This window comes from Coregonus clupeaformis, unplaced genomic scaffold, assembly GCF_020615455.1.
Source record: "Coregonus clupeaformis isolate EN_2021a unplaced genomic scaffold, ASM2061545v1 scaf3457, whole genome shotgun sequence".
Taxonomy (NCBI): domain Eukaryota; kingdom Metazoa; phylum Chordata; class Actinopteri; order Salmoniformes; family Salmonidae; genus Coregonus; species Coregonus clupeaformis.
Window position 1 is genome coordinate 20,179 of NW_025536911.1, and position 19,822 is coordinate 40,000.

Sequence of the window (19,822 nt, forward strand, 5' to 3'; positions counted from 1 at the left end):
TATTTATTTATTTTTTAATGGGGGGTGGGGGGAAGAGAAGGATTAATTTTATACTATTCCAGGTATTCCTTAAAGAGGTGGGGTTTCAAGTGTCTCCGGAAGGTGGTCAGTGACTCTGCTGTCCAGGCGTCGTGGGGGAGCTTGTTCCACCATTGGGATCCTCTCAAGCTCTGTCAGGTTGGATGGGGAGCGTCGCTGCACAGCTATTTTCAGGTCTCTCCAGAGATGTTCGATCGGGTTCAAGTCCGGGCTCTGGCTGGGCCACTCAAGGACATTCAGAGGCTTGTCCCGAAGCCACTCCTGCGTTGTCTTGGCTGTGTGCTTAGGGTCGTTGTTCTCTGGAGCAGGTTTTCATCAAGGATCTCTCTGTACTTTGCTCCGTTCACCTTTCCCTCGATCCTGACTAGTCTCCCAGTCCCTGCAGCTGAAAAACATCCCCACAGCATGATGCTGCCACCACCATGCTTCACCGTAGGGATGGTGCCAGGTTTCCTTCAGGCCAAAGAGTTCAATCTTGGTTTCAGCAGACCAGAGAATCTTGTTTCTCATGGTCTGAGAGTCCTTTAGGTGCCTTTTGGCAAACGCCAAGCGGGCTGTCATGTGCCTTTTACTAAGGAGTGGCTTCCGTCTGGCCACTCTACCATAAAGGCCTGATTGGTGGCGTGCTGCAGCGATGGTTGTCCTTCTGGAAGGTTCTCCCATCTCTACAGAGGAACTCTGGAGCTCTGTCAGAGTGACCATCGGGTTCTTGGTCACCTCCCTGACCAAGGCCCTTCTCCCCCGATTGCTCAGTTTGGTCGGGAGGCCAGCTCTAGGAAGAGTCTTGGTGGTTCCAAACTTCTTCCATTTAAGAATGATAGAGGCCACTGTTCTTGGGGACCTTCAATACTGCAGACATTTTTTGGTACCCATCCACAGATCTGTGCCTCTACACAATCCTGTCTCGGTTCTCTACGGACAATTCCTTCGACCTCATGGCTTGGTTTTTGCTCTGACATGCACTGCCAACTGTGGGACCTTATATAGACAGGTGTGTGCCTTTCCAAATCATGTCCAATCAATTGAATTTACCACAGGTGGACTCCAATCAAGTTGTAGAAACATCTCAAGGATGATCAATGGAAACAGGATGCACCAGAGCTCAATTTTCGAGTCTCATAGCAAAGGGTCTGAATACTTATGTAAATAAGGTATTTCTGTTTTAATTATTTTTTATACATTTACAAAAATGTATAAAAAACTGTTTTCACTTTGTCATTATGAGGTATTGTGTGTAAATTGATGACATTTTTTATTTAATCCATTTTAGAATAAGGCTGTAACGTAACAAAATGTGGAAAAAGTCAAGGGGTCTGAATACTTTCCCAATGCACTGTACATTAGGACACCACACACACAGTGTGGTTGTGAGATGACCTAGCTACTTTACCTGTCATAGTGTGGTTGTGAGGTGTCATAGTGTGGTTGTGAGGTGTCATAGTGTGGTTTGTGAGGTGTCATAGTGTGGTTGTGAGGTGTCATAGCTGGTTGTGAGGTGTCATAGTGTGGTTGTGAGGTGTCATAGTGTGGTTGTGAGATGACCTAGCTACTTTACCTGTCATAGTGTGGTTGTGAGGTGTCATAGTGTGGTTGTGAGGTGTCATAGTGTGGTTGTGAGGTGTCATAGTGTGGTTGTGAGGTGTCATAGCGTGGTTGTGAGGTGTCATAGTGTGGTTGTGTGGTGTCATAGCTACTTTACCTGTCATAGTGTGGTTGTGAGGTGTCATAGTGTGGTTGTGTGGTGTCATAGCTACTTTACCTGTCATAGTGTGGTTGTGAGGTGGCATAGTGTGGTTGTGAGGTGTCATAGCGTGGTTGTGAGGTGTCATAGTGTGGTTGTGAGGTGTCATAGTGTGGTTGTGAGATGACCTAGCTACTTTACCTGTCATAGTGTGGTTGTGAGGTGTCATAGCGTGGTTGTGAGGTGTCATAGTGTGGTTGTGTGGTGTCATAGCTACTTTACCTGTCATAGTGTGGTTGTGAGGTGTCATAGTGTGGTTGTGTGGTGTCAAGCTACTTTACCTGTCATAGTGTGGTTGTGAGGTGTCATAGTGTGGTTGTGTGGTGTCATAGCTACTTTACCTGTCATAGTGTGGTTGTGAGGTGTCATAGTGTGGTTGTGTGGTGTCATAGTGTGGTTGTGAGGTGTCATAGTGTGGTTGTGTGGTGTCATAGTGTGGTTGTGAGGTGTCATAGTGTGGTTGTGAGGTGTCACAGTGTGGTTGTGAGGTGTCATAGTGTGGTTGTGAGGTGACCTAGCTACTTTACCTGTCATAGTGTAGTTGTGAGGTGTCATAGTGTGGTTGTGAGGTGTCCTAGCTACTTTACCTGTCATAGTGTGGTTGTGAGGTGTCATAGTGTGATTGTGAGGTGTCCTAGCTACTTTACCTGTCATAGTGTGGTTGTGAGGTGTCATAGTGTGGCTGTGAGGTGTCCTAGCTACTTTACCTGTCATAGTGTGGTTGTGAGGTGTCATAGTGTGGTTGTGAGGTGTCATAGTGTGGTTGTGAGGTGTCATAGTGTGGTTGTGAGGTGTCATAGTGTGGTTGTGAGGTGTCATAGTGTGGTTGTGAGGTGACCTAGCTACTTTACCTGTCATAGTGTAGTTGTGAGGTGTCATAGTGTGGTTGTGAGGTGTCCTAGCTACTTTACCTGTCATAGTGTGGTTGTGAGGTGTCATAGTGTGGTTGTGAGGTGTCATAGTGTGGTTGTGAGGTGTCATAGTGTGGTTGTGAGGTGTCCTAGCTACTTTACCTGTCATAGTGTGGTTGTGAGGTGTCATAGTGTGGTTGTGAGGTGTCCTAGCTACTTTACCTGTCATAGTGTGGTTGTGAGGTGTCATAGTGTGGTTGTGAGGTGTCATAGTGTGGTTGTGAGGTGTCATAGTGTGGTTGTGAGGGTGTCATAGTGTGGTTGTGAGGTGTCATAGTGTGGTTGTGAGGTGTCCTAGCTACTTTACCTGTCATAGTGTGGTTGTGAGGTGTCATAGTGTGGTTGTGAGGTGTCATAGTGTGGTTGTGAGGTGTCATAGTGTGGTTGTGAGGTGTCATAGCGTGGTTGTGAGGTGTCATAGTCTGGTTGTGAGGTGTCATAGTGTGGTTGTGAGGTGTCACAGTGTGGTTGTGAGGTGTCATAGTGTGGTTTGAGGTGACCTAGCTACTTTACCTGTCATAGTGTAGTTGTGAGGTGTCAGCTACTTTACCTGTCATAGTGTGGTTGTGAGGTGTCATAGTGTGGTTGTGAGGTGTCATAGTGTGGTTGTGAGGTGTCACAGTGTGGTTGTGAGGTGTCATAGTGTGGTTGTGAGATGACCTAGCTACTTTACCTGTCATAGTGTGGTTGTGAGGTGTCCTAGCTACTTTACCTGTCATAGTGTGGTTGTGAGGTGTCATAGTGTGGTTGTGTGGTGTCATAGTGTGGTTGTGAGGTGTCATAGTGTGGTTGTGAGGTGTCACAGTGTGGTTGTGAGGTGTCATAGTGTGGTTGTGAGGTGACCTAGCTACTTTACCTGTCATAGTGTAGTTGTGAGGTGTCATAGTGTGGTTGTGAGGTGTCCTAGCTACTTTACCTGCCATAGTGTGGTTGTGAGGTGTCATAGTGTGGTTGTGAGGTGTCCTAGCTACTTTACCTGTCATAGTGTGGTTGTGAGGTGTCCTAGCTACTTTACCTGTCATAGTGTGGTTGTGAGGTGTCATAGTGTGGTTGTGAGGTGTCATAGTGTGGTTGTGAGGTGTCATAGTGTGGTTGTGAGGTGTCATAGTGTGGTTGTGAGGTGTCATAGTGTGGTTGTGAGGTGTCATAGTGTGGTTGTGAGGTGTCATAGTGTGGTTGTGAGGTGTCATAGTGTGGTTGTGAGGTGTCATAGTGTGGTTGTGAGATGACCTAGCTACTTTACCTGTCATAGTGTAGTTGTGAGGTGTCATAGTGTGGTTGTGAGATGACCTAGCTACTTTACTTGTCATAGTGTGGTTGTGAGGTGTCATAGTGTGGTTGTGAGGTGTCCTAGCTACTTTACCTGTCATAGTGTGGTTGTGAGGTGTCATAGTATGGTTGTGAGGTGTCATAGTGTGGTTGTGAGGTGTCATAGTGTGGTTGTGAGGTGTCATAGTGTGGTTGTGAGGTGTCATAGTGTGGTTGTGAGATGACCTAGCTACTTTACCTGTCATAGTGTGGTTGTGAGGTGTCATAGTGTGGTTGTGAGGTGTCATAGTGTGGTTGTGAGGTGTCAGTGTGGTTGTGAGGTGTCATAGTGTGGTTGTGAGGTGTCATAGTGTGGTTGTGAGGTGTCATAGTGTGGTTGAGGTGTCATAGTGTGGTTGTGAGGTGTCATAGTATGGTTGTGAGGTGTCATAGTGTGGTTGTGAGGTGTCATAGTGTGGTTGTGAGGTGTCATAGTGTGGTTGTGAGGTGTCATAGTGTGGTTGTGAGGTGTCATAGTGTGGTTGTGAGGTGTCATAGTGTGGTTGTGAGGTGTCATAGTGTGGTTGTGAGGTGTATAGTGTGGTTGAGGTGTCATAGTGTGGTTGTGAGGTCATGGTTGTGAGGTGTCATAGTGTGGTTGTGAGGTGTCATAGTGTGGTTGTGAGGTGTCATAGTGTGGTTGTGAGGTGTCATAGTGTGGTTGTGAGGTGTCATAGTGTGGTTGTGAGGTGTCATAGTGTGGTTGTGAGGTGTCATAGTGTGGTTGTGAGGTGTCCTAGCTACTTTACCTGTCATAGTGTGGTTGTGAGGTGTCATAGTGTGGTTGTGAGGTGTCATAGTGTGGTTGTGAGGTGTCACAGTTAATATCCACCTTGTCTAGGTGCCTGTATATAAAGCCTTGGAGGTGTCTGTCTAGGTGCCTGTATATAAAGCCTTGGAGATGTCTGTCTAGGTGCCTGTACATAAAGCCTTGGGAGATGTCTGTCTAGGTGCCTGTATATAAAGCCTTGGGAGATGTCTGTCTAGGTGCCTGTATATAAAGCCTTGGGAGATGTCTGTCTAGGTGCCTGTATATAAAGCCTTGGGAGATGTCTGTCTAGGTGCCTGTATATAAAGCCTTGGGAGATGTCTGTCTAGGTGCCTGTATATAAAGCCTTGGGAGATGTCTGTGTAGGTGCCTGTATATAAAGCCTTGGGAGGTGTCTGTCTAGGTGCCTGTATATAAAGCCTTGGGAGATGTCTGTCTAGGTGCCTGTATATAAAGCCTTGGGAGATGTCTGTCTAGGTGCCTGTATATAAAGCCTTGGGAGATGTCTGTCTAGGTGCCTGTATATAAAGCCTTGGGAGATGTCTGTCTAGGTGCCTGTATATAAAGCCTTGGGAGATGTCTGTCTAGGTGCCTGTATATAAAGCCTTGGGAGATGTCTGTCTAGGTGCCTGTATATAAAGCCTTGGGAGATGTCTGTCTAGGTGCCTGTATATAAAGCCTTGGGAGATGTCTGTCTAGGTGCCTGTATATAAAGCCTTGGGAGATGTCTGTCTAGGTGCCTGTATATAAAGCCTTGGGAGGTGTCTGTCTAGGTGCCTGTATATAAAGCCTTGGGAGATGTCTGTCTAGGTGCCTGTATATAAAGCCTTGGGAGATGTCTGTCTAGGTGCCTGTATATAAAGCCTTGGGAGATGTCTGTCTAGGTGCCTGTATATAAAGCCTTGGGAGATGTCTGTCTAGGTGCCTGTATATAAAGCCTTGGGAGATGTCTGTCTAGGTGCCTGTATATAAAGCCTTGGGAGATGTCTGTGTAGGTGCCTGTATATAAAGCCTTGGGAGATGTCTGTCTAGGTGCCTGCATATAAAGCCTTGGGAGATGTCTGTCTAGGTGCCTGTATATAAAGCCTTGGGAGATGTCTGTCTAGGTGCCTGTATATAAAGCCTTGGGAGATGTCTGTCTAGGTGCCTGTATATAAAGCCTTGGGAGATGTCTGTCTAGGTGCCTGTATATAAAGCCCTGGGAGATGTCTGTCTAGGTGCCTGTATATAAAGCCTTGGGAGATGTCTGTCTAGGTGCCTGTATATAAAGCCTTGGGAGATGTCTGTCTAGGTGCCTGTATATAAAGCCTTGGGAGATGTCTGTCTAGGTGCCTGTATATAAAGCCTTGGGAGATGTCTGTCTAGGTGCCTGTATATAAAGCCTTGGGAGGTGTCTGTCTAGGTGCCTGTATATAAAGCCTTGGGAGGTGCCTGTATATAAAGCCTTGGGTGATGTCTGTCTAGGTGCCTGTATATAAAGCCTTGGGAGATGTCTGTCTAGGTGCCTGTATATAAAGCCTTGGGAGGTGTCTGTCTAGGTGCCTGTATATAAAGCCTTGGGAGATGTCTGTCTAGGTGCCTGTATATAAAGCCTTGGGAGGTGCCTGTATATAAAGCCTTGGGTGATGTCTGTCTAGGTGCCTGTATATAAAGCCTTGGGAGGTGTCTGTATATAAAGCCTTGGGTGATGTCTGTCTAGGTGCCTGTATATAAAGCCTTGGGAGATGTCTGTCTAGGTGCCTGTATATAAAGCCTTGGGAGGTGTCTGTCTAGGTGCCTGTATATAAAGCCTTGGGAGGTGTCTGTCTAGGTGCCTGTATATAAAGCCTTGGGAGATGTCTGTCTAGGTGCCTGTATATAAAGCCTTGGGAGATGTCTGTCTAGGTGCCTGTATATAAAGCCTTGGGAGATGTCTGTCTAGGTGCCTGTATATAAAGCCTTGGGAGATGTCTGTCTAGGTGCCTGTATATAAAGCCTTGGGAGATGTCTGTCTAGGTGCCTGTATATAAAGCCTTGGAGATGTCTGTCTAGGTGCCTGTATATAAAGCCTTGGGAGATGTCTGTCTAGGTGCCTGTATATAAAGCCTTGGGAGATGTCTGTCTAGGTGCCTGTATATAAAGCCTTGGGAGATGTCTGTCTAGGTGCCTGTATATAAAGCCTTGGGAGATGTCTGTCTAGGTGCCTGTATATAAAGCCTTGGGATATGTCTGTCTAGGTGCCTGTATATAAAGCCTTGGGAGATGTCTGTCTAGGTGCCTGTATATAAAGCCTTGGGTGATGTCTGTCTAGGTGCCTGTATATAAAGCCTTGGGAGATGTCTGTCTAGGTGCCTGTATATAAAGCCTTGGGAGATGTCTGTCTAGGTGCCTGTATATAAAGCCTTGGGAGATGTCTGTCTAGGTGCCTGTATATAAAGCCTTGGGAGATGTCTGTCTAGGTGCCTGTATATAAAGCCTTGGGAGATGTCTGTCTAGGTGCCTGTATATAAAGCCTTGGGAGATGTCTGTCTAGGTGCCTGTATATAAAGCCTTGGGAGATGTCTGTCTAGGTGCCTGTATATAAAGCCTTGGGAGATGTCTGTCTAGGTGCCTGTATATAAAGCCTTGGGAGATGTCTGTCTAGGTGCCTGTATATAAAGCCTTGGGAGATGTCTGTCTAGGTGCCTGTATATAAAGCCTTGGGAGATGTCTGTCTAGGTGCCTGTATATAAAGCCTTGGAGATGTCTGTCTAGGTGCCTGTATATAAAGCCTTGGGAGGTGTCTGTGTAGGTGCCTGTATATAAAGCCTTGGGAGGTGCCTGTATATAAAGCCTTGGGAGATGTCTGTCTAGCTGCCTGTATATAAAGCCTTGGGAGGTGTCTGTCTAGGTGCCTGTATATAAAGCCTTGGGAGGTGTCTGTCTAGGTGCCTGTAAATAAAGCCTTGGGAGATGTCTGTCTAGGTGCCTGTATATAAAGCCTTGGGAGATGTCTGTCTAGGTGCCTGTATATAAAGCCTTGGGAGATGTCTGTCTAGGTGCCTGTATATAAAGCCTTGGGAGATGTCTGTCTAGGTGCCTGTATATAAAGCCTTGGGAGGTGCCTGTATATAAAGCCTTGGGTGATGTCTGTCTAGGTGCCTGTATATAAAGCCTTGGAGATGTCTGTCTAGGTGCCTGTATATAAAGCCTTGGGAGATGTCTGTCTAGGTGCCTGTATATAAAGCCTTGGGAGATGTCTGTCTAGGTGCCTGTATATAAAGCCTTGGGAGATGTCTGTCTAGGTGCCTGTATATAAAGCCTTGGGAGATGTCTGTCTAGGTGCCTGTATATAAAGCCTTGGGTGATGTCTGTCTAGGTGCCTGTATATAAAGCCTTGGGAGATGTCTGTCTAGGTGCCTGTATATAAAGCCTTGGGAGATGTCTGTGTAGGTGCCTGTATATAAAGCCTTGGGTGATGTCTGTCTAGGTGCCTGTATATAAAGCCTTGGGAGATGTCTGTGTAGGTGCCTGTATATAAAGCCTTGGGAGATGTCTGTCTAGGTGCCTGTATATAAAGCCTTGGGAGATGTCTGTCTAGGTGCCTGTATATAAAGCCTTGGGAGATGTCTGTCTAGGTGCCTGTATATAAAGCCTTGGGAGATGTCTGTCTAGGTGCCTGTATATAAAGCCTTGGGAGATGTCTGTCTAGGTGCCTGTATGTAAAGCCAATATAGGTGTCCAGAGAGGTGCCTGTACCTGCGATGGCGTGGTTGTGGGGTCCTCCCTGTAGTCCTGGGAACACTGCCTGGTTGATGAGAGACTCCAGATTATACAGAGTCTCCTTTCCCTTCGGGTCCACACTACGTACTCCTGGAGGACACCCCCACACAGAGAGGGAAAGAGAGAGAAACCAACATGGATACACACTAAACCGCTCTGTTTGAGATTGAAACACCCCCTGTAGAAGATGACCCCAGAGCGACAGCCCCCCCCCCCCGTACCCTTTCTGTAGAAGATGACCCCAGAGCGACAGCCCCCCCGTACCCTTTCTGTAGAAGATGACCCCAGAGCGACAGCCCCCTCCGTACCCTTTCTGTAGAAGATGACCCCAGAGCGACAGCCCCCCCTCCTCTCGTACCCTTTCTGTAGAAGATGACCAGAGCGACAGCCCCCCCGTACCCTTTCTGTAGAAGATGACCCCAGAGCGACATCCCCCCGTACCCTTTCTGTAGAAGATGACCCCAGAGCGACAGCCCCCCTCCCCTCCGTACCCTTTCTGTAGAAGATGACCCCAGAGCGACAGCCCCCCCTCCTCTCCGTACCCTTTCTGTAGAAGATGACCCCAGAGCGACAGCCCCCCCCTCTCCTCTCCGTACCCTTTCTGTAGAAGATGACCCCAGAGCGACAGCCCCGCCCCCCTCTCTGTAGAAGATGACCCCAGAGTGACAGCCCCCTCTCTGTGAAGATAACCCCAGAGCGACAGCCCTCCCCCTCCTCTCCGTGCCCTTCCTGTAGAAGATGACCCCAGAGCGACAGCCCCCCTCTCCTCTCCGTCACTTTCTGTAGAAGATGACCCCAGAGCGACAGCCCCCCCTCTCCTCTCCGTACCCTTTCTGTAGAAGATGACCCCAGAGCGACAGCCCCCCCTCTCCTCTCCGTACCCTTTCTGTAGAAGATGACCCCAGAGCGACAGCCCCCTCCGTACCCTTTCTGTAGAAGATGACCCCCAGAGCGACAGCCCCCCTCTCCTCTCCGTACCCTTTCTGTAGAAGATGACCCCAGAGCGACAGCCCCCCCCGTACCCTTTCTGTAGAAGATGGCCCCAGAGCGACAGCCCCCCCTCTCCTCTCCGTACCCTTTCTGTAGAAGATGACCCCAGAGCGACAGCCCCCCTCTCCCTCCGTACCCTTTCTGTAGAAGATGACCCCAGAGCGACAGCCCCCCTCCGTACCCTTTCTGTAGAAGATGACCCAGAGCGACAGCCCCCCTCTCCCTCTCCGTACCCTTTCTGTAGAAGATGACCCCAGAGCGACAGCCCCCCTCCTCTCCGTACCCTTTCTGTAGAAGATGACCCCAGAGCGACAGCCCCCCTCCGTACCCCTTTCTGTAGAAGATGACCCCAGAGCGACACCCCCCTCCGTACCCTTTCTGTAGAAGATGACCCCAGAGCGACAGCCCCCTCCGTGCCCTTTCTGTAGAAGATGACCCCAGAGCGACAGCCCCCCTCTCGTACCCTTTCTGTAGAAGATGACCCCAGACGACAGCCCCCTCCTTTCTGTGAAGATGACCCCAGAGCGACTCCCCTCCGTACCCTTTCTGTAGAAGATGACCCCAGAGCGACAGCCCCCCTCTCCTCTCCGTACCCTTTCTGTAGAAGATGACCCCAGAGCGACAGCCCCCCTCCGTGCCCTTTCTGTAGAAGATGACCCCAGAGCGACAGCCCCCCCTCCGTACCCTTTCAGTAGAAGATGACCCCAGAGCGACAGCCCCCTCCGTACCCTTTCTGTAGAAGATGACCCCAGAGCGACAGCCCCCCTACCCTTTCTGTAGAAGATGACCCCAGAGCGACAGCCCCCTCTCTCCTCTCCGTACCCTTTCTGTAGAAGATGACCCCAGAGCGACAGCCCCCCCCCCTCTCCGTACCCTTTCTGTAGAAGATGACCCCAGAGCGACAGCCCCCCTCCGTACCCTTTCTGTAGAAGATGACCCCAGAGCGACAGCCCCCCCTCCGTACCCTTTCTGTAGAAGATGACCCCAGAGCGACAGCCCCCCTCTCCTCTCCATTGCCCTTTCTGTAGAAGATGACCCCAGAGCGACAGCCCCCCTCTCCTCTCGTACCCTTTCTGTAGAAGATGACCCCAGAGTGACAGCCCCCTCTCCGTACCCTTTCTGTAGAAGATGACCCCAGAGCGACAGCCCCTCTCTCGTACCCTTTCTGTAGAAGATGACCCCCAGAGCGACAGCCCCCCTCCTCTCCGTACCCTTTCTGTAGAAGATGACCCCAGAGCGACAGCCCCCTCCGTACCCTTTCTGTAGAAGATGACCCCAGAGCGACAGCCCCCTCTCGTACCCTTTCTGTAGAAGATGACCCCAGAGCGACTGCCCCCCCTCCGTACCCTTTCTGTAGAAGATGACCCCAGAGCGACAGCCCCCTCTCCTCTCCGTACCCTTTCTGTAGAAGATGACCCCAGAGCGACAGCCCCCCCGTACCCTTTCTGTAGAAGATGACCCCCAGAGCGACAGCCCCCCTCCGTACCTTTCTGTAGAAGATGACCCCAGAGCGACAGCCCCTCCGTACCCTTTCTGTAGAAGATGACCCCAGAGCGACAGCCCCCCTCTCCTCTCCGTGCCCTTTCTGTAGAAGATGACCCCAGAGCGACAGCCCCCCTCCGTACCCTTTCTGTAGAAGATGACCCCAGAGCGACAGCCCCCCCCCCTCCGTACCCTTTCTGTAGAAGATGACCCCAGAGCGACAGCCCCCCCCTCCGTACCCTTTCAGTAGAAGATGACCCCAGAGCGACAGCCCCCCCCCCGTACCCTTTCTGTAGAAGATGACCCCAGAGCGACAGCCCCCCTCTCCTCTCCGTACCCTTTCTGTAGAAGATGACCCCCAGAGCGACAGCCCCCTCCGTACCCTTTCTGTAGAAGATGACCCCAGAGCGACAGCCCCCCTCTCTCCGTACCTTTCTGTGAGAAGATGACCCCAGAGCGACAGCCCCCCCTCTCCTCTCCGTACCCTTTCTGTAGAAGATGACCCCAGAGTGACAGCCCCCCCCCCTCTCCGTACCCTTTCTGTAGAAGATGACCCCAGAGCGACAGCCCCCCTCCTCTCCGTTACACTTTCTGTAGAAGATGACCCCAGAGCGACAGCCCCCCCTCCGTACCCTTTCTGTGAGAAGATGACCCCCAGAGCGACAGCCCCCCCTCCATTGCCCTTTCTGTAGAAGATGACCCCAGAGCGACAGCCCCCCCTCTCCTCTCCGTACCCTTTCTGTAGAAGATGACCCCAGAGCGACAGCCCCCTCTCCTCTCCGTACACTTTCTGTAGAAGATGACCCCAGAGCGACAGCCCCCTCCGTGCCCTTTCTGTAGAAGATGACCCCAGAGCGACAGCCCCCCTCCTCTCCGTACCCTTTCTGTAGAAGATGACCCCAGAGCGACAGCCCCCCCCCCTCTCCTGCCTTTCTGTAGAAGATGACCCCAGAGCGACAGCCCCCCTCTCCTCTCCGTGCCCTTTCTGTAGAAGATGACCCCAGAGCGACAGCCCCCCCTCTCCCTCTCGTACCCTTTCTGTAGAAGATGACCCCAGAGCGACAGCCCCCCCTCCGTACCCTTTCTGTAGAAGATGACCCCAGAGCGACAGCCCCCTCTCCTCTCTTACCCTTTCTGTTAGAAGATGACCCCAGAGCGACAGCCCCCCCTCCTCCTCTCTGTAGAAGATGACCCCAGAGCGACAGCCCCCCTCTCCTCTCCGTACCCTTTCTGTAGAAGATGACCCCAGAGCGACAGCCCCCCCTCCTCCCGTACCCTTTCTGTAGAAGATGACCCCCAGAGCGACAGCCCCCCCTCCTCTCCGTACCCTTTCTGTAGAAGATGACCCCAGAGCGACAGCCCCCCTCCCTCTCCCGTGCCCTTTCTGTAGAAGATGACCCCAGAGCGACAGCCCCCCCTCCGTACCCTTTCTGTAGAAGATGACCCCAGAGCGACAGCCCCCTCTCCTCTCCAACCCTTTCTGTAGAAGATGACCCCAGAGCGACAGCCCCCCTCCGTACCCTTTCTGTAGAAGATGACCCCAGAGGCGACAGCCCCCCCCCTCTCCGTGCCCTTTCTGTAGAAGATGACCCCAGAGCGACAGCCCCCCTCTCCTCTCGTGCCCTTTCTGTAGAAGATGACCCCAGAGCGACAGCCCCTCTCCGTACCCTTTCTGTAGAAGATGACCCCAGAGCGACAGCCCCCCCCCCCTCTCCGTACCCTTTCTGTAGAAGATGACCCCAGAGCGACAGCCCCCCTCTCCTCTCCGTACCCTTTCTGTAGAAGATGACCCCCAGAGCGACAGCCCCCCTCCTCTCCGTACCCTTTCTGTAGAAGATGACCCCAGAGCGACAGCCCCCTCCTCTCCTCCGTACCCTTTCTGTAGAAGATGACCCCAGAGCGACAGCCCCCCTCTCCTCTCCGTACCCTTTCTGTAGAAGATGACCCCAGAGCGACAGCCCCCCTCCTCTCCGTACCTTTCTGTAGAAGATGACCCCCAGAGCGACAGCCCCCCTCCTGTACCTTTCTGTAGAAGATGACCCCAGAGCGACAGCCCCCCTCCTCTACCCTTTCTGTAGAAGATGACCCCAGAGCGACAGCCCCCTCCTCTCGTACCCTTTCTGTAGAAGATGACCCCAGAGCGACAGCCCCCCTCCTCTCCGTACCCTTTCTGTAGAAGATGACCCCAGAGCGACAGCCCCCTCCGTGCCCTTTCTGTAGAAGATGACCCCAGAGCGACAGCCCCTCCTCCCCGTACCCTTTCTGTAGAAGATGACCCCAGAGCGACAGCCCCCTGCCCTTTCTGTGAAGATGACCCCAGAGTGACAGCCCCCCTCCTCTCCATGCCCTTTCTGTGAAGATGACCCCAGAGCGACAGCCCCCGTGCCCTTTCTGTAGAAGATGACCCCAGAGCGACAGCCCCCCCTCCGTACCTTTCTGTAGAAGATGACCCCAGAGCGACAGCCCCCCCTCTCTCCGTACCCTTTCTGTAGAAGATGACCCCAGAGCGACAGCCCCCTCTCCTCTCCGTACCTTTCTGTAGAAGATGACCCCAGAGCGACAGCCCCCCCTCTCTCCTCTCCGGTACCCTTTCTGTAGAAGATGACCCCAGAGCGACAGCCCCCTCCTCTCCCTCTCCGTACCCTTTCTGTAGAAGATGACCCCAGAGCGACAGCCCCCTCTCCGTACCCTTTCTGTAGAAGATGACCCCAGAGCGACAGCCCCCTTCTCCTCTGCCCTTTCTGTAGAAGATGACCCCCAGAGCGACAGCCCCCCCTCCTCTCCGTACCCTTTCTGTAGAAGATGACCCCAGAGCGACAGCCCCCCGCCCTTTCTGTAGAAGATGACCCCAGAGCGACAGCCCCCTCTCCGTGCCCTTTCTGTAGAAGATGACCCCAGAGCGACAGCCCCTCCGTACCCTTTCTGTAGAAGATGACCCACGAGAGCGACAGCCCCCCCGTGCCCTTTCTGTAGAAGATGACCCCAGAGCGACAGCCCCCCCTCCCTCTCCGTACCCTTTCTGTAGAAGATGACCCCAGAGCGACAGCCCCCCCTCTCCGTACCTTTCTGTAGAAGATGACCCCAGAGCGACAGCCCCCCTCTCCTCTCCCTTTCTGTAGAAGATGACCCCAGAGCGACAGCCCCCCCTCTTCTCCGTACCCTTTCTGTAGAAGATGACCCCAGAGTGACAGCCCCCCTCTCCATTACCCTTTCTGTAGAAGATGACCCCAGAGCGACAGCCCCCTCCTCTCCGTGCCCTTTCTGTAGAAGATGACCCCAGAGCGACAGCCCCCCCTCCGTACCCTTTCTGTAGAAGATGACCCCAGAGTGACAGCCCCCCCCCTCCGTACCCTTTCTGTAGAAGATGACCCCAGAGCGACAGCCCCCTCTCCTCTCCTGCCCTTTCTGTAGAAGATGACCCCAGAGCGACAGCCCCTCCGTACCCTTTCTGTAGAAGATGACCCCAGAGCGACAGCCCCCCTCCGTACCCTTTCTGTAGAAGATGACCCCAGAGCGACAGCCCCCCCTCCCTCTCCGTACCCTTTCTGTAGAAGATGACCCCAGAGCGACAGCCCCTTCCTCTCCGTACCCTTTCTGCAGAAGATGACCCCAGAGCGACAGCCCCCCTCCTCTCCGTACCCTTTCTGTAGAAGATGACCCCCAGAGCGACAGCCCCCCCCTCTCCTCTCCGTACCCTTTCTGTAGAAGATGACCCCCAGAGCGACAGCCCCCCTCCGTACCCTTTTCTGTAGAAGATGACCCCAGAGCGACAGCCCCCTCTCCTCTCCGTAACCTTTCTGTAGAAGATGACCCCAGAGCGACAGCCCCCCTCTCCGATCTCTGTAGAAGATGACCCCAGAGCGACAGCCCCCCCTCTCCTCTCCCGTACCCTTTCTGTAGAAGATGACCCCAGAGCGACAGCCCCCCTCCCTCCGTGCCCTTTCTGTAGAAGATGACCCCAGAGCGACAGCCCCCTCCTCTCCGTACCTTTCTGTAGAAGATGACCCCAGAGTGACAGCCCCCCTCCCTCTCCGTGCCCTTTCTGTAGAAGATGACCCCAGAGCGACAGCCCCCCCTCCGTACCCTTTCTGTAGAAGATGACCCCAGAGCGACAGCCCCCCCTCCTCTCCGTACCCTTTCTGTAGAAGATGACCCCAGAGCGACAGCCCCCCCTCCATGCTACCCTTTCTGTAGAAGATGACCCCCAGAGCGACAGCCCCCCCTCTCCGTGCCCTTTCTGTAGAAGATGACCCCAGAGCGACAGCCCCTCTCCTCTCCGTACCCTTTCTGTAGAAGATGACCCCAGAGCGACAGCCCCCCCTCTCCGTACCCTTTCTGTAGAAGATGACCCCAGAGCGACAGCCCCCCCCTCTCCGTACCCTTTCTGTAGAAGATGACCCCAGAGCGACAGCCCCCCTCCCTCTCCGCCCTTTCTGTAGAAGATGACCCCAGAGCGACAGCCCCCCTCTCCTCTCCGTACCCTTTCTGTAGAAGATGACCCCAGAGCGACAGCCCCCTCTCCTCTCCGTACCCTTTCTGTAGAAGATGACCCCAGAGCGACAGCCCCCCCCCTCTCCTCTCTCCGTACCCTTTCTGTAGAAGATGACCCCAGAGCGACAGCCCCCCTCCTCTCCGTACCCTTTCTGTAGAAGATGACCCCAGAGCGACAGCCCCCTCCTCGTGCACTTTCTGTAGAAGATGACCCCAGAGCGACAGCCCCCTCCTCTCCGTACCCTTTCTGTAGAAGATGACCCCAGAGTGACAGCCCCCTCCTCTCCGTACCCTTTCTGTAGAAGATGACCCCAGAGCGACAGCCCCCTCCTCTCCGTACCCTTTCTGTAGAAGATGACCCCCAGAGCCACAGCCCCCTCTCCGTACCCTTTCTGCAGAAGATGACCCCAGAGCGACAGCCCCTCCCCGTACCCTTTCTGTAGAAGAGATGACCCCAGAGCGACAGCCCCCCCCCGTACCCTTTCTGTAGAAGATGACCCCAGAGCGACAGCCCCCCCTCTCCTCTCCGTACCCTTTCTGTAGAAGATGACCCCAGAGCGACAGCCCCCGTACCCTTTCTGTAGAAGATGACCCCAGAGCGACAGCCCCCCCTCCGTACCCTTTCTGTAGAAGATGACCCCCAGAGCGACAGCCCCCCTCTCTCCGTACCTTTCTGTAGAAGATGACCCCAGAGCGACAGCCCCCCCTCTCCGTACCCTTTCTGTAGAAGATGACCCCAGAGCGACAGCCCCCTCTCCTCTCCGTACCCTTTCTGTAGAAGATGACCCCAGAGCGACAGCCCCCCCCTCCTCTCCTCTCGTACCCTTTCTGTAGAAGATGACCCCAGAGCGACAGCCCCCTCCTCTCCTCTCCGTATCCTTTCTGTAGAAGATGACCCCAGAGCGACAGCCCCCCCTCTCCTCTCCGTACCCTTTCTGTAGAAGATGACCCCAGAGCGACAGCCCCCCTCTCCTCTCCGTACCCTTTCTGTAGAAGATGACCCCAGAGCGACAGCCCCCCCTCCTCTCCGTGCCCTTTCTGTAGAAGATGACCCCAGAGCGACAGCCCCCCTCCTCCCGCACTTTCTGTAGAAGATGACCCCAGAGCGACAGCCCCCCCCCCTCCGTGCCCTTTCTGTAGAAGATGACCCCCAGAGCGACAGCCCCCCCTCTCCTCTCGTACCCTTTCTGTAGAAGATGACCCCCAGAGTGACAGCCCCCTCTCCTCTCGTACCCTTTCTGTAGAAGATGACCCCAGAGCGACAGCCCCCCCTCCCTTGCCCTTTCTGTAGAAGATGACCCCAGAGCGACAGCCCCCCCCTCTCCTCTCACGTACCCTTTCTGTAGAAGATGACCCCAGAGCGACAGCCCCCCCTCCGTACCCTTTCTGTAGAAGATGACCCCAGAGCGACAGCCCCCCGTACCCTTTCTGTAGAAGATGACCCCAGAGCGACAGCCCCCTCTCCGTACCCTTTCTGTAGAAGATGACCCCAGAGCGACAGCCCCCTCCGTACCCTTTCTGTAGAAGATGACCCCAGAGCGACAGCCCCCCCCTCTCCTCTCCGTACCCTTTCTGTAGAAGATGACCCCAGAGCGACAGCCCCCTCCTCTCCGTGCCCTTTCTGTAGAAGATGACCCCAGAGCGACAGCCCCCTCCTCTCCGTACCCTTTCTGTAGAAGATGACCCCAGAGCGACAGCCCCCCCTCCGTACCCTTTCTGTAGAAGATGACCCCAGAGCGACAGCTCCTCTCCGTACCTTTCTGTAGAAGATGACCCCAGAGCGACAGCCCCCCTCTCCGTGCCCTTGGATACGTACCCTTTCTGTAGAAGATGACCCCAGAGCGACAGCCCCCTCTCCGTACCCTTTCTGTAGAAGATGACCCCAGAGCGACAGCCCCCTCTCCTCTCCGCACTTTCTGTAGAAGATGACCCCAGAGCGACAGCCCCCCTCTCTCTCCTACCCTTTCTGTAGAAGATGACCCCAGAGCGACAGCCCCCCCTCCCTTCTGTAGAAGATGACCCCGGAGGCGACAGCCCCCCCTACCCTTTCTGTAGAAGATGACCCCAGAGCGACAGCCCCCCTCCTCTCCTGCACTTTCTGTAGAAGATGACCCCAGAGCGACAGCCCCCTCTCCTCTCCGTACCCTTTCTGTAGAAGATGACTCCCAGAGCGACAGCCCCCCGCTGTACCCTTTCTGTAGAAGATGACCCCCAGAGCGACAGCCCCCCTCCTCTCCGTGCACTTTCTGTAGAAGATGACCCCAGAGCGACAGCCCCCTCCTCTCCGTACCCTTTCTGTAGAAGATGACCCCAGAGCGACAGCCCCCCTCCGTACCCTTTCTGTAGAAGATGACCCCAGAGCGACAGCCCCCCCCTCCTCTCCGTACCCTTTCTGTAGAAGATGACCCCAGAGCGACAGCCCCCTCCTCTCCGTACCCTTTCTGTAGAAGATGACCCCAGAGCGACAGCCCCTCTCCCCTCCGTACCCTTTCTGTAGAAGATGACCCCCAGAGCGACAGCCCCCTCCCCCTCCGTACCCTTTCTGTAGAAGATGACCCCAGAGCGACAGCCCCCCCCGTGCCCTTTCTGTAGAAGATGACCCCCAGAGCGACAGCCCCCCTCCGTACCCTTTCTGTAGAAGATGACCCCAGAGCGACAGCCCCCCTCCTCTCCGTGCCCTTTCTGTAGAAGATGACCCCAGAGCGACAGCCCCCCCTCTCCGTACCCTTTCTGTAGAAGATGACCCCAGAGCGACAGGCCCCCTCCCCCGTGCCCTTTCTGTAGAAGATGACCCCAGAGCGACAGCCCCTCCTCTCTACCCTTTCTGTAGAAGATGACCCCAGAGCGACAGCCCCCTCCGTACCCTTTCTGTAGAAGATGACCCCCAGAGCGACAGCCCCCCTCCTCCGTACCCTTTCTGTAGAAGATGACCCCCAGAGCGACAGCCCCCCTCCTCTCCGTACCCTTTCTGTAGAAGATGACCCCAGAGCGACAGCCCCCTCTCCTCTCCGTACCCTTTCTGTGAAGATGACCCCAGAGCGACAGCCCCCCTTTTCTGTAGAAGATGACCCCAGAGCGACAGCCCCCCTCTCCTCTCCGTGCACTTTCTGTAGAAGATGACCCCAGAGCGACAGCCCCCTCTCCTCTCCGTACCCTTTCTGTAGAAGATGACCCCAGAGCGACAGCCCCCCCTGCCTTTCTGTAGAAGATGACCCCAGAGCGACAGCCCCCCCTCTCTCCGTACCCTTTCTGTAGAAGATGACCCCAGAGCGACAGCCCCCCCTCTCCGTACCCTTTCTGTAGAAGATGACCCCAGAGCGACAGCCCCTCTCCGTACCCTTTCTGTAGAAGATGACCCCAGAGGCGACAGCCCCCCTCTCCTCTCCGTACCCTTTCTGTAGAAGATGACCCCGGAGCGACAGCCCCCCCCTCTCCACCCTTTCTGTAGAAGATGACCCCAGAGCGACAGCCCCCCCCTCTCCTCTCCGTACCCTTTCTGTAGAAGATGACCCCAGAGCGACAGCCCCCCCTCCTCTCCGTACCCTTTCTGTAGAAGATGACCCCCAGAGCGACAGCCCCCTTCCTCCGTACCCTTTCTGTAGAAGATGACCCCAGAGCGACAGCCCCCCCTCTCCGTACCCTTTCTGTAGAAGATGACCCCAGAGCGACAGCCCCCCTCTCCTCTCCGTACCCTTTCTGTAAGAAGATGACCCCAGAGCGACAGCCCCCCTCATCGTACCCTTTCTGTAGAAGATGACCCCAGAGCGACAGCCCCCCCCCCTCTCCGTACCCTTTCTGTAGAAGATGACCCCAGAGCGACAGCCCCCCCCTCCTCTCCGTACCCTTTCTGTAGAAGATGACCCCAGACGCGACAGCCCCCTCTCTCCCCTTTCTGTAGAAGATGACCCCAGAGCGACAGCCCCCCTCCGTACCCTTTCTGTAGAAGATGACCCCAGAGCGACAGCCCCCTCTCCTCTCCGTACCCTTTCTGTAGAAGATGACCCCAGAGCGACAGCCCCTCCTCCCGTGCCCTTTCTGTAGAAGATGACCCCAGAGCGACAGCCCCCCCTCCCTTGCCCTTTCTGTAGAAGATGACCCCAGAGCGACAGCCCCCGTACCCTTTCTGTAGAAGATGACCCCAGAGCGACGGCCCCCCCTCCGTGGCCTTTCTGTAGAAGATGACCCCAGAGCGACAGCCCCCCATGCTCTCATTACCCTTTCTGTGAAGATGCCCCCAGAGCGACAGCCCCCCCCACCTCGTAGCCCTTTCTGTGAAGATGACCCCAGGCGACAGCCCCCTCTCCGTACCCTTTCTGTGAAGATGACCCCAGAGCGACAGCCCCCTCTCTC

General features: G+C 54.3%; 1 protein-coding gene across 1 annotated transcript in view; it reads right to left on the reverse strand.

The window, feature by feature from the left end:
* LOC121581845 (serine hydroxymethyltransferase, cytosolic) overlaps nucleotides 1-19,822 on the reverse strand; it is a 42,770-nt gene that overhangs the window by 19,329 nt on the left and 3,619 nt on the right. The window contains 1 exon segment of the mRNA XM_045220269.1: nucleotides 8,486-8,599. Coding sequence (XP_045076204.1) covers nucleotides 8,486-8,599 — 114 coding nt within the window.